This window comes from Tachysurus vachellii, chromosome 10 (assembly GCF_030014155.1).
Source record: "Tachysurus vachellii isolate PV-2020 chromosome 10, HZAU_Pvac_v1, whole genome shotgun sequence".
Taxonomy (NCBI): domain Eukaryota; kingdom Metazoa; phylum Chordata; class Actinopteri; order Siluriformes; family Bagridae; genus Tachysurus; species Tachysurus vachellii.
The window spans coordinates 6,370,335-6,386,038 of record NC_083469.1 but is presented as its reverse complement, the minus strand read 5'-3'; the positions used below and the strand labels follow the sequence as shown (position 1 = coordinate 6,386,038).

Genomic DNA, 15,704 nt, shown 5'->3' with positions numbered 1-15,704 from the left:
TACATATATATATACACACACACATACAACCTAGAGGTGTGATGCATGCAAGCAAACCACACTAAGATACCTTCATATGCTATTAGTAAATGCATAATACATAATACTCTAATGTGATGTAATGAAATGAGTCAAATACAATCAGTGATAATGATAAGATTTATTTATTATTATTTAAGATATTACATCAAGGTTGAATTCTTGAATCTGATTGGTCAGCATCAGCTCTTACAATTGTTCCAGCTGTAATTTAAATGATGAATGAATATTGTTTTATAGTAACTACTCATTTATAATGACTTATATGGCACATTAATCCAAGACCAATAATAACAGATTAATAAAAACATTATTGTTCTTTCAAGCTACTCACTGTTCGGGGTCACCACAACAGATCATCTGATCCACATATTTGATTTGGCACGGGTTCCCATTTTATCCGCACATGGGAATATTATTATTAAAATAACGACACGCTGCATTTTTTTTCCTTCCGTTTTAGTTGCTATAAGTGGTCATATACTAATAAAACTATAAACTATGTATAAGAGTAAAAAATACTTTTGTACATGCCATAATAGGAAAACAATTAGCTTTGTGTTTGTCACAATAACTCGCCTTGTCAGGCCACATCACCACCGAACCATTGATGACATTTCCTATGTGGTTCATACATTTTGTTTTTTTTTCTAAAAACTCATGCATTGTGCAATTTACAAGATAAACCAGTGCTGTAATCTTTGACTAAGATTTAAACTAATGTACAACCTTACCTGCTAAGACGTTGCTTCCTGGGTAATGATGCAAATAATCAAATGTTCAGAAAACCGTTCCAGATGATGCACATTAAACTGGTCATAAATATACCAATAAAACCTGTAAATGTTATACATTATTAAACATAACAAAACCACCCTCCCCTTTATGAACCTTGAGGTTGCAGAATAACACACAGATCTACTACAAAACAATGAGCTGTAGTGAACACAAGGCAGGCACAACGCTGGTTTATTATCCAAATCTGTTTATTTGTTTATGCATCAACACATCTCTTCCTCTCACTCACACACAAGAGTCCCAACAATTAAATACGTGACGTGGGGAGAAACCGCCATTAGCTCATAGTTATGCCAAACATGCTTCAATAAAATGATACACATATTTACAGAATCCACCACTTGTCACCCCCCCAAAAATAAACAACAAAAAAGTGTTTAATCCTTTGCACCCCTGCCTAGTCTCCAGTGAAGATCTTATACTGTTTCTTCCACACTTAAAATGAACATCAGCAGAGAAAATAAAGAGAGAGAATGATGAACAGATTTATGGCCAATACAACACAGTAGTACAGAGTCCATTAACTACAGCAACATGGCAGTAACACTGAATATTTTGTAAGGTCTATGTACAAGGTGGCAATGAGGTGGGGAAAGCTCTTTCAAACCTGATGCATGCCTTTTCTTGTGATCCTAGTTAAAAAGGGCACATAGTAAAGAGTGTTTTGATACCACCAATAAAAGAATGTGAGAAAGGGACAAGTCTTTATTTTCTCCTTGCCTTCTTTTTGCCGTTAAACTGTTTTTGAGGAGAAAAATAATAAATAAATAATAAGGCACAATTTCTACTCGCACTGTTTCTGTTAAGGAGTCGGGTTGAAGGGGAACAGGATTGACCGATAAACTGACATTCAAAAGAATTTAAGTGATCGAAATCTGATTTTCCCTTTGCATTTTTATTTTAAAAAAAAAAAAAAACTCTACTCCCCAAAATATTTCCCCTCATCACTCACCTGAACAAAATGCATACAATCACACTGTGATTAAGCTGTGGCACCATAAGTGCATACCATGCCAAAAACAAAAGGAAAACAAAATTTGTAATGCAGGAAAAAAAAACAAAAAAACAAACAAACAAACAAAAAAAAAAAACACACCCCCACAACTCCCATTTCAGATTGGCTAACTGGTATTAACGCCTGACCATCGAATCGTATGACACCTCGATTCGCATTTGATTTAAAACGAAGAAAAATAAAAAAACAAAAATAGTGCAGCTTTTGTGATCCAGTTTTGGATCGCACCACTTCACCCCCCTCTTTCAGACCATTCCATTAGTGTAAGGCTTTCCATCAACAGAATTGAATTAAAAAAGTGGGATTTCAGTGTTTCATACATTTTAACATCTTTTCACATTAACAGTCCATCACCAGATCATAAATACACACATGTGCAGGATTTTTTTTTTTTTTTAAGACCTAGAACTCCTTAAACATACAGGGCTAAGTGCTTAAAGCATACAGAGCAAATTTAAAGAGGTGAACAGGAGACCAGGAAGAGAGGGGAAAACACACAGGGGTAACTAATACCTTTTTCCAAGACAGTAGATTTGGATGGACTGTGATGGAGCACAGACAAAGGCAGACAGGGACACTGAAGGAAAAGAAGCAAAAAGCAAAATGGTCTTACTAAATAGTAATCCTGGGTAATTCAAATGTTTTTGATTTTCCCTTCTTGACCACACCGTACTCAGCTCAAAATGGGCTTAATATTTGGCTGACGAGTTGAAGCAGGTGTGCTGCAGCTGGGAAAAACAAAAATGTATACACACAGCATGGCATGAATGAAGGCGAGGAGGAACAACCACAGGAATTTGTAGCAGGTATAAAGGGACACCTTGAGGCAAGAATGGTTTAGATTTAATGCTCCAATCTGGAAGTTACCAAACAGACCTACATCTGAGCCGTCCATTTTGTAGCACAGTTGTTGCTGCTGAACATTTTCTGCTGTCAGCGTACAGACACTCCTGCCTGGGGTTGTAAGACTGGAGAAGAGATGCATAATCTGTGAAACCTACTCCAATACACTAGTCGTTGTCCAATAGTTTAGAGCAGTTGGGCTAAAGAGTAATGTTTGGGCTACAAGGGACAAATTGGCTGGACGCTAGCAGTCTAAGTCTCAGGCTTTGGTCACATCAGTCGTGTTTCAGGTGGTCCTTTATGTCCTCCTCGTCTGTGTATTCCGATGGTTCATCACCAGGCTTCAACAGGCGACCGACATAGTCGTATTTCTCTGCAGAGATGGAAACCAGGTGAGAGTGCATGAGAGAAGGAATAAAAGAAAACATCCTGACCACTACACATATTGACATCATGTTACAAAGTCCACGGCCAGTCATGGAGGACTTGAGGACAGGTACAAGGGTCAAGCACACAAACAAAATATAAAATCAATCTTGACCGATATTTCTGGTTGTCAATAAAACAGGTCCATTGTAGCATTTGTTAACGTAACAGTTGAGTTTTTAATATCTTAATATCATCATTTAATATTAATCTCAAATGTTAAATATTTAATCTTAAAACATTTAAAACATTGTGCATGTTTCAAATATTTTGAATACCAGCTGAAAAGCAGTGCAGGGGAAAGGGGGAAAATAGATAGTGAGCCAACACGCCAAAAACCTGCACACACGGCATCCAAAATGAACTCTGAAACTGCTCGGATAACATTAACATTGCGTGAAATGTACATATGCAAGAAAGGAAGTCATTCAAAATAGACAATTTATAAAACATCTGTCCAGAAATCAAACTAAAAAAAAAAAACAACATGAGCACATTCTGCATTGTCACACAGTCAAACCTAAACCTAATTTCGACTTGACCCTCAGACATTTTTAGCTTGCAAAGAAAAGTTGTAAGAGTCCCACGGATGTGAGTGTGTATAGTTCTCATGTAGGGCTAAATACATGCGTACACTTTAAAACACACAAACACTCACCCATAAACTGCATTTCCCATTCTCTGACGCTCTCCATCTGAACAGCATTGAGATCTGACAGATCGTCGTATTCGTCTCGTAGTGCATCTTTCTCCAAACAAAACGTAGCCAAACCACGAGAGGCGTCCCGACCGGCAAAAATCCCATATGGTCCCTCTGAGGATGGATGGATATAGAGAGATAGAGACAGAGAAAGAGAGACAGAGAAAGAGAATTGCATTACAAGGGTTTTTCCATATAGACATATGTACCTTATTAAAAAAACTATAATGCATCTCTAACCTTCAAAGAAGAATGTTTTCAGTTAGCTCTTTGTAATAATTATCACTAAAGCATTCAAACAAACAAATCTACTACAGTAAATTACAATTACAAATATATATATATATGTGTGTGTGTGTGTGTGTGTATATATACACACACACACACACACACACACACACACACACACAAGAATGAGAATCTGAGCGGAAGGGACAACTAAATATTTAAATTTATGTGTAGCATAAATACATTTTTGGTATACTGCTGTTACTTTACAGTACGTGTAAATACTTGCAATCATCTTTTCCGAATGCTTTTCAGTAGTAAAAACTGTATAAATGGATACTGATATAGAGCAAATATATAACATAGAAACCTTAGTGTTTAATTTATACACCCACAGTCACGTTGCTCGGTCACTGACGTTCATGAAAATTTCACAAACAAGCATCCACGTATCATTAGTTCACGGTTTTACAGAATCAAAAACTTCTTTTTCACTATTTTTTCACGATCGTGAATCACATTAACAAACAAACTCTCATTGAAAAACTGAAAAAAAGCATAGATCAATTAAGGGGTAGTTGTAGTGAACAGCGAGCGAGAGAGAGAGAGCGAGAGAAAGCAGGAGAGAGCGTGAGAGAGATCCCACTGTTGGAACCAATCGCATTTATTCCTAAGGGTGTAGATCAATGTGCATTACTCAAGCATTTGTGTTCCCTCAGATAGTTTAAAGATCAATTATATTAGTACATCAACCTTACTCTAAAGTATGACATGTTATTAACTGCTTGTTTACAATTACATTGCCCTTTGAGGTCATGTAGATGGACGAGTGCAGATAGCACTTTCCTCAAACTGTGCTGCACTGCCCCCTGCATCACATGAACATCAGCTCTTTAAAGTTGTGGTTAATTAGTTTTGCATGTGAAAAGCCTCCAGGCTCCTGAATGTGATGTGACACATGAGAGCTGCCTCATGGGAATTGGAAGATGACCCGACTTGGGAGAGATTATAAGAAAGCATTTCTCTAATCTATAAATATAATCTATAGCAGTAAAAACCTCAAGGAGTAAAAAACGTCCATCAGATACCTGACCAGTCAAAGAAGAGAAACATTTACAAGCAATCTGAAGCCAAGCAAAGTAACGTTTGCATGCTGTGACGTTCATTTCAAAGGCTGTAATGAAAACACATTTACCTGTTGAGGTTCATTTAAAAGCTGACAAAGACCCCATTAATGCTGGCTACAGCTTTCTAAAACCGAAATGCATTAGAATAAACATTATTTTATATTCACAGCATGGTACTGTGACTTGAACTGTGATTTCTTCCTAGTTGTTAATGTGCCACAAATTTATGCAGACTTTAAATGAATACATTAAATTTCACAAAAAATGAAGACTAAAGAAAAGCTGAGTTGAGACAGGCTTGATTATAGTCCCAAACATTGTGTCAGAGTTTGGGAAACTGAAACCGTTAGGAATGTTGGCAATCATTGTGTGTGTCAAAGTATTCACACACCCTTCACTTTTTTCAATACCCCATAACAACAGTGAATACAGAATCCTAGAAATGTCTACAAATGTATTAAAAAGAAAACGCTGAAATATCACCTGTATGTAGGTATTCAGACTCTTTACTCAGTACTTAGTTGAAGCACCTTTGGCAGCAACTACAGCCTTAAGACTTTTTGGGTATAATGCAACAAGTATTATACACCTGGATTGGGGGATTTTCTGCTATTCTTCTTCGAAAATCTGCTCAAGCTCAGTCATGTTTGCTGGGTGGAATCTAGTAAGTGATTAATGAGAAAAGAAATCGTAGTATGAAGCTGCAAGATACATACACACACATATACATACATACATACATACATACATATATACACACACATACATATATATATGTGTGTGTGTGTGTGTGTGTGTGTGTGTGTGTGTGTGTGTGTGTGTGTGTGTGTGTGTGTGTGTGTGTGTGTGTGTGTGTGTGTGTGTGTGTGTGTGTGTGTGTGTGTGTGTGTGTGTGTGTGTATAGAGAGAAAGAGAGAAAAAATAAAACCCACATTGACTGAGCACTTTATTGGGAACATTATACTAATACTGGGAAGAGCCTCCTTTTGCACTTAAAATAGCCTTACACATGCCATGGATTCCACAAAATCCATGAGTTTCCTTAAAGTTTCCTTAAAGTTTCTGCTCCATGTTGATTGATTGCATCTTTGCACTTTTTTCAGGTGCACTTTCATGCTGTGGATCTCTCATTCTACCTCATACCAAAAGGTGTTTGTTCAGATCTGGTGACTGGGAAGGCCAGTGAAGAACACTGAACTCACTGTCTGTTCATGAAACCAGTTTGAGGAAACATCTGCCTTGTGACACGGTCACACAGGAAGCGGCCATTAGTAAATTGTGGCCATGAAAGGATGAAAATGATCAGCAACAACAATAGTCTGTGACTTTTAAGAGATAATTGATTGGTATTACAGAGTCCAAAGCGTACCAAGAAAACAATCCACACAACCGTACACCACAAGACAGGCTGGATCTATGGGTTCAGGCTGCTGGTGCCAAGCTACATTTCTCTGGTCTCCAACTCTCCAGTTTTGGCGAGTTTGCGTCCACTGCAGCATCAGCATGTTCTTGGCTAATAGAACAGGAACCTGATGTGGTCTTCTACTGTTGTAGCTCATCTGTTTCAAGATTGTATGTGTTGTGCATTCTGAGACACTTTTCTGCTCCAAGTGGTTATCTGAGTTACTGTAGTCTTTCTGTCAGCTGGAACTCATCTGTCCAGTCTCTGTTGATCATCAACACAGTGATTCTTTCCAAAGAACTGCCTGTCACTGGATATCTTTTCTTTATTGCACCATTCTGTGTAAAGTTTAGAGACTGTTGTTCAAGAAACTCCAAGGAGATCAGAAATTTCAGAAATACTCACATTTCTGGCACAAACAAACAATCACAGTTTTCCTCCAGCCAGAACAAGAATCCAACCAGAAGGGGTGGATTCTACAGGTTATAAGCAGAACCCTGAAGCCCTGGAGAGGGGCAGACAGCCTTGTTACCCATTTGTCACAGTGGTTAAGGTGTTGACTAATGATCGGAAGGTTGTTTGAATTACAGGTACACCAAGCTGCCACTGCTGTGCACCTTGCACCAAGTAGGAGTTTATTTTATTGTTTAGACACACTTAGTAAGAGGGCATGTGCCACCTATTGTAATTTTTGTTAGATTAGACTCAAAAAACATATGCATGGACAGTAAGGGTTCTGATACTAACCTAATCATCAACGTTTTCAGAAACTAAGACACAAGAACAGTATACAGATAAAAGAAGCCTCTAGTTCTTTTTTTAAGTTCATTTTCATTTCCCCTAGTGCTTTATTGTTCTTTCATTACTGAAACCATGACACTGAATTTCAGATGTCTAGAAGAAAAGGTCAAGATCCACATAGCAGACAGCATTAAAAGGTGGGGTCTCTGTTGTTTGAGAAATGCTTGTAGACACACACGCAGGCAGACACGCAGATACACACTTAAGCTTTTAATATTGAAGGCCAGAAACTAATCAAACCACTTTTAAAATAAACTTTAAGTAACGGTCTGTCTAAACACCAAACACGCATGCACAGGCAGACACACACAGATGCATGCACAGGCAGATACACACACACACATGCACGCATGCAGACACGCGCATGCACAGGCAGACACGCACACGCGCACGCACAGGCAGACACGCGCATGCACAGGCAGACACGCACACGCGCACGCACAGGCAGACACGCGCACGCACAGGCAGACACGCGCGCGCACAGGCAGACACACACGCGCGCACAGGCAGACACACACGCGCGCACAGGCAGACACACACGCGCGCACAGGCAGACACACACGCGCGCACAGGCAGACACACACGCGCGCACAGGCAGACACACACGCGCGCACAGGCAGACACACACGCGCGCACAGGCAGACACACACGCGCGCACAGGCAGACACACACGCGCGCACAGGCAGACACACACGCGCGCACAGGCAGACACACACGCGCGCACAGGCAGACACACACGCGCACGCACAGGCAGACACACACACGCGCGCACGCACAGGCAGACACACACACGCGCACGCACAGGCAGACACACACGCACGCACAGGCAGACACACACGCACGCACAGGCAGACACACACGCACAGGCAGACACACACGCACGCACAGGCAGACACGCAGGCAGACACGCGCACGCACAGGCAGACACGCGCACGCACAGGCAGACACACACGCGCGCACAGGCAGACACACACACGTGCACGCATGCACAGGCAGACACGCACGCGCGCACGCACAGGCAGACACGCACGCGCGCACGCACAGGCAGACACGCACGCGCGCACGCACAGGCAGACACGCACGCGCGCACGCACAGGCAGACACGCACGCGCGCACGCACAGGCAGACACGCACGCGCGCACGCACAGGCAGACACGCACGCGCGCACGCACAGGCAGACACGCACGCGCGCGCGCACAGGCAGACACACACACGCATACACAGGCATACACACACAAGCACAGGCAGACACGCAGGCAAACACGTAGACACACACGTAGGCAAACAGGTAGACACACATGCAGGCAAACACGTAGACACACACGCAGGCAGACACGCAGATACACACTTAAGCTTTTAATATTGAAGGCCAGAAACTAATCAAACCACTTTTAAAATAAACTTTAACTAACGGTCTGTCTAAACACCAAACAACCTTTAGAAACTAGAAACAGAATGAGAAAACCGCCAGGTCTTATGACTTGGACATTGCAAGAGATGGCTTACTCAGACTGCACAGTATGAGGCATTGTGTGAGAGATAGAGATACTGATTTATTGATGACTGGTTAAAAATAAAGAGGCAAAAGGGCTTTGATGCTCTGCATCATCTGATTCTCATGAGGGGGAAAAACTCCATACTTTTATATGAGCGCACAAACAGACACACGCGCAACAGAACCGAGTCTACATTCAAAGCAGCGGCGTGCAATCTTTAGTAACGTGACTTGATCTCATCTGATTAGTCAATAAGTAATAAACATGACCTGTTACTGGGACCCTAATACTGGGAAGAGCCTCCTTTTGCTCTTAAAATAGCCTTACACATGCCATGGATTCCACAAGATGTGGAAAGATTCCTTAAAGTTTCTGCTCCATGTTGATTGATTGCATCTTTGCACTTTTTTCAGGTGCACTTTCATGCTGTGGATCTCTCATTCTACCTCATACCAAAAGGTGTTCTACCAGATTCAGATGTGGTGACTGGGAAGGCCAGTGAAGAACACTGAACTCACTGTCTGTTCATGAAACCAGTTTGAGGAAACATTTGCCTTGTGACATGTTCAAAAAATGTGTTTAGTTTACAATACTAGTTAGCAGTTAACTAAAAGTTAACAGGTTTTACATTTTGTATCATTTCTTTTTGCTAAATGCCAAATACTAAGTAGCTGACTGAATAAATCCTACACTGGAATAAATCTGAACATTAATGTAAATAGGGTATAATTACCTCGCAAAGGTACTGTTAAAAAGATGAAAACTGACTATTTCCTAAGCTAAGAAGGAAATATACTAATTTCTAATAATATGATGCATCAGATTCATTCAGTCATGTGTGTATTCATTCGATTTAAAATAGCTAGGATTTATTTTAGATTTAGGAGCAGCCAGGTGTTTTTCTTTTGTGGTTTCATAAGCACAACTGATCAGGCGATTAAACGCAAATGCCTCAAACCAGATGCGACTGGGAATGGACATAAAGAGTACGCTATGTTACACACACACACATGCACACACCTGGACTCCGCAACTAACAGAGTGATACACAGACAAACCATGATCATAATATCAGATAAAACAGATACCCTGTACACTAAATATCGTTGGATTATAGACTGGACTGATAAATGATGAAAACATTCAGAATTGGAAGATGATGATGTACACTGTTCATAATATCTGACAACCGCTGTGAATCACTGGGAAAATAAATAGACCTGACGATTATGAAGATGACGATAATGATGATGCACCTTTATGTACCAAGACCTTTACACATGTTTTAATGTCCTGAGTAAAACAGACAAGCAATTAATACTTCAATAAATATGACTAGGACAGAGCAAACTTTAACCGTAGTACCTACACGTTGCGATTAATTTCACGTAAAAAGAAAATGTTGATTTTTACTGCTAGATTTTTTTTTCATGCGTTCATTCATTGGTCATTCACTTTTTTCCCCTAGGTCCAAACAAGCCTTTCGCTGCACTGCTAATCACTAGACATTCATTTTAGTAATGAATTCTAGACATTCATTCAGTAAAATGTGGAATTAAACTCTGACAAACCTCCTAAAGGACATCGGCATACCCGCCTCCCCTTTCTCAAAAGATAAACAGAAGGAAGATGTATAAGGTGGTAGTGGAGAACTTAAAATAGTGTATTTAGCCATGTTGTTGATTCAGTTGCTAGTGACAGTAAAACAACAAGTGATTTGGACAGCTTAATTTCTTCCCGGTTGCTTCACAGTAATAAAGTCGGTTGTGTGTTACTTCAGGATGCGGAAAAATGATATTATGGACATAAAAGCTGACAGAGTGCCACACCATAAAGCTTGGGTTTTAGAGTCTGCATCAGGTGTCACTGTGGAAGGTCAGAAAATTAAGCATGAGGAGGAGGAGGAGGAGGATGCTGATTAGAAGTAGCAGTAGTCTAATAGTAGTAGTATTATATGTGCTCTAGCTCTTTAGTGTTGTCTTCATTTTAATTTTAAACACTCTTCTTTAAGCTACAAATAACGTTTTGCCTAATTGCAAATGCAGCCTAACAAAAAGCACATTTCTGCGCTTCTCAATGACATTTTAACATATCCCTGCCTGATTAACAAACTATTCATTTTTAACACACACAAATCACAATATAAACACCTACTGCTATCAGAGCAAGCCAGGCCACACTGCACTGTGCTGTGCTACTAATTCTGCTGGAGGTTGTACCCATAACTGATTTGACAGCTACGCCTTCAGGAAAAAGATGGATAAATAAAGTATAGGGTAAATCTGAAACATCTATTCATGCACAGCTGTTTATAAAATACTGGCACAGCAAACAAAAGCAGCACATTTTTCAGTGACTGCAACAATGCACTCTTGCAAAAGATTCATTACTTTAATATTAACAACATTTGGGTTTATCAAAAAATCTCCAGAAGAACTAAAAAATTGCTTATTGATTTGTACAGCCTTGGTTTTCACTTTCTAAGCCATTAGCCCATATTCTATGCATATACAAATTAATATAACTTAATACATTAGTCACACCATCTTCTTTGCCATATTATTCATTTAGTCCAAGTTTAGCTTTTCATTTCTTAATATTTCAGCTACAAAAGTGTTGACAGTAGTTAATACTGTGGCAGGTTAAAAAATAATCAATCCCTGATAATAATTATACACTTATATTTCTCAATGTTTAACAAACGGTACAAACTTATAATTACAGTAATTAATTTTTACTGATATTTTACTTCTTACACTAATTTGATCTATATATCTATTTGAGTTATACAAGTTGCAATTTCTTATTATATATATTTAAAGTGAATTATTAGTTTCGGCTTGTGTGAAAGAGTGAAGAACCTGAAACTACACTATGCTACTTATAAACACACAAGATACTTGTGACATCTCTGGATTTGTGATAGGGCTCTTTGTAATACTGGGACAAAGACCAAATCTAATATCAGAATCAACAAAAACATGCATTGCACTGTTATCTATCCCACGTCCAAGAGGTTACTGATGGCCACGACTATAAATAAATGAAAATCAAAAGTCAGCAGGTTAAAAGCAAAGAAAGGTTTCTTGGTCCAAACAGGGCAAAGGCTAATAAACATGTTATTACAGCAACTAGATAAATGATGATTAAAAAAAGGAAGCAATGGCGTGTGTTATGACAGGTCACTGTTGGGATGCCAAATCATACACATATATAATGTGTATATATTCATATATATATATATATATAAAAATTTTTATAGCCTAAAATGTACACACAATATATATAAAATAATAAACACACTTGTACTATATCTTATAAACTACTCAGTATTTCCTTTCCTTTCTCGATAAGGAAAAGACAGTGTTTTATAAGAAGAATGAGGATTAGCTCTGGCATGTGAACCGACCGGACAAAAGCGAGTCTTGGCAGGATGAAGTGTATCAAGGTTTAATGATTAATAACAGGCATATTAAACGTGTCTTATATTTACACACGCTTTGCTACTGCTTTACGTTTTAATTCCCTGAAGAAAGTATGGTTAAAGTGACCTCTTGGAGGAAGAACAACAGAGAAACGATGGGTTTTGTATGTATGCGCATTGGATAGTCATGCTAAATCACGCTAACCTCTATTCTATCGCACGCAACGCACATTTTATGCTCGAATGCAGATACTAACTGTTAATAACAAACGACAACCTTAGGGACTTATCCTGTACTGAAAAGGTTCACTGCTAAATACGTTTTATATCTGCTAGCTAGGGAGAAAGCTAAGGTGGGCTGGGCAGCTAGTGAACAGAGCCTCACACAGCTTCCGTATCCCAAATATACATGTTGTTCCCTATAAAGGCGCGCTATAACAAGTCCCAAACTCCTAGCTAGGGCGTCATTTCTAGTGCCCTATTTATCCACAAGTGAATAATTTGGTACACAAGCCAAGCTTAACTAGCTCTTAGCTATGGCCTGGCGGTCGCACATCCACGTCAGACATGGCTTCATTTCAGTACCATGAAACCTTTAACTTTTAATGAACTCTTTGCAAATGAGGTCTTATTCCGTATTATGAAGAATTAATAAATTATTAAACAACCAGCGCATGAAAGAATGTGAATCGTGAATACACAAGTGAGTAGGTTAGCATATATAAATAAATGTCGGGTATTTAGCAACAACAACAACAAAAAAAAAACAAGAAAAGTAGATTCACTTTAATTAAAATAAACTTAATATCATTAATAAAATAATTCCTCGTATTGTTTATATGTCAGATTCATTACATCACGTTTACTAGGCAGATTACTTGCGTTTGCAATATTTCCTAGCAAAACAACTTAGTAAGTAAATAGCTGATCTATTAAAGTTAAATAAAAACCGTTAGTTTGGATAAACTAACCAAGTTCACTTACGAGTAAATAACAACATTATGTTTAGTTAAATACAACATGTCAGGAAGATAACTACCATGATAACTACCATGATTTACCAAGCAGCAAGTCAAACAGGTTTTACTAAACAAGTCTTCACGTATTATCATCAGAACAAACACAAAGCTGACTTATTTTATCTCGAAAACATAGTTATTAAACTGGATAACTTTCATTTAAGAAAGGGTTGCCTGATCGCTGTTTTTTTCAGCCAGAACAGGGCGGATTACAAATCGCACAGTTCTCCCTCTCTGAGTCTACTATGTGAATGACAGGATAATGGCGTTAGCACACTATGTAGTGCACTAGACTGTACACAGCTACGATTTTAGCACCTGTAAGTATTTTAAGCGGGTAAAATTTACAACTAAGTGGTAACGCAAACTCTTACCGCGTCCATAAAACTTTTTGCCGCTCGTCACGTCGAAGACTTTCATGTTGACGGCCATGAGAATGCGAGGGTTCTGGACGCCGTCGTACTCCCGCAGCTGATCCAGAGTGAAGTCCCGCCTGCCCATCTTGGGCAAAGCCGAGGCCTCGTCTCCTCGGCCCGCGTCGGCGCCTGACCTCCTGAACCACCGTCGGTAAACGCAGTAGCAAGCCGCCAAGAACAAAATTAACAAGGCGAAGTTGAGAAGCATGCCGCCGAGACCGAGCCCTGAATCCAACACCTCTGTTGTTGTCCCCTGGCCGTCACTTGTGTCAGCTACTCCGCTCCTACCGTCCCCATCGTCCGCCATACTGCACGTTAGCGTCTTACCCACACGAAAGGTTCCACCCACCTCACACTCCACAGCGCGTATGATTGGCCGCTGAAAGAGTAAACCTGTCAGGATTGGTTGCTGGTGCCCAGAGGCGGAGCTTCCCGTTTCTGATTGGCTCTTGCCGACAGACTCTGAACGCTTGGAATTTGTAGTCGTCTTGTTTTCTTTTGCTATACACGTGCTAAACAATAAAAAAAAAACAATAGACAAATAATAAAACTACAATAAAGATATTATTTTAATTAATAATAGCAGTAGCAATATTCTTAAATATAATTATACCATAATACCGTGTGCTTCTAACATATGAACACTTTATATCACAGCTGAAACCTTTTAACATTTCATTTGATGATCAGTCTTATATTCTGTATTTTTATTTAATACTATAAATAAATTTTATATACTATATTTAATACTCGTACTGTCTATATTACTGTATATCTCATCGTCTGTCTTGTCTGCTACAGTATAGTGTTATTTATATCTGTACCTCTGAGAGTCACGAACAGCTGGAACCAAATTCCTTGTGAGTGTCAACACATTTGGCCAATAAATCTGATTCTAATTCTAATTCTCCTTTAGTGACATCATGAACCTCCCAACCAACAACCAATAAGATACTACTAAAGTAACCACTAAGTACTAACCAATACCAAAAAAAAAAAAAAAAAAAAGTTTAGATGTACGAGTGATTCTTCAGAACAATCTAACCCTAACCCTATCTGAAACCGTAAAGGTCAGAACAAATAAAGTCAGAAAGTCTGGTATTAACAGCCTTTCCAATGTGTCTACTTGTAATTATGACTTGAAGGATCATTGATATGAAAGTTTTAAATTAAACTTGCATATCAAGTTAATTAATTCAATTATTAATTTAAGTTAATTAATTTAATTATTAATTAAATAATTTAAATTAATTTAAATTGGGTAACATTTACCCAAATGCAGCAATAATACATAGTAAAAAATCCCTGTATCCATGCTTTAAAAATATCACTTTAAAATGGCACAACAATGGTTTGGGGGTTTTTAAAAACAGATTTTAATTTTTTTTTTAATATATGCATTTTTACATGTTACAATTTAGAGGCAAAAAAAAAAAAAAGGAACCTGACATGCATACGAACACACCAGCACACGCAGAAAAATACTACAGCTCAATAAAAATTTAAATCAACCAAATCATAGCAATTCATCATCATTTTTATATACAGTTTATATCTCTATTATATAGTTGCATTATCCAAATAAGTAATAAGCAATAAAATATGATTAGAATCAATTAAATCACTCAAAATTGCGAGAAAAAAAATCCCTTCTCCAATAGAATGTAAAACTTTTTTTTTCCTGGAATATAAAACTCCTTTCTTTAAAACTCCTTTCTTCTCCGTTTTTAAGCAATAAAAATACTTAGAAAATAAAAGTACTTCAAGTAAAGAGACATATTTCTAATTTAAGCCAAAAAACAATGTAAGTTTGTTAAATCTATTAAAACAGAAATTTAAAGTATTCTATGTTCTTAGGATTTGCATATCCTATGTATCCAAAATGTTTATTTTTATTACAATCACACACTAGCTTGGCCTTTGAGCAGGATACTGATGGTTTTTTCCCTCCATTTCACAGTCACTCCCAA

General features: G+C 38.5%; 1 protein-coding gene across 1 annotated transcript; it reads right to left on the bottom strand.

The window, feature by feature from the left end:
• Positions 1-1,558: 1,558 nt before the first annotated feature.
• On the bottom strand, positions 1,559-14,068 carry pgrmc2 (progesterone receptor membrane component 2). Its single transcript, XM_060879031.1, has 3 exons — positions 13,693-14,068; positions 3,780-3,935; positions 1,559-3,068 (listed from the first exon to the last, which is right to left on the bottom strand). Exons 1-3 carry the CDS (start codon positions 14,039-14,041, stop codon positions 2,971-2,973), a joined length of 603 nt encoding a protein of 200 aa, XP_060735014.1. The 5' UTR covers positions 14,042-14,068; the 3' UTR covers positions 1,559-2,970.
• Between the last annotated feature and the right edge of the window lie 1,636 nt (positions 14,069-15,704).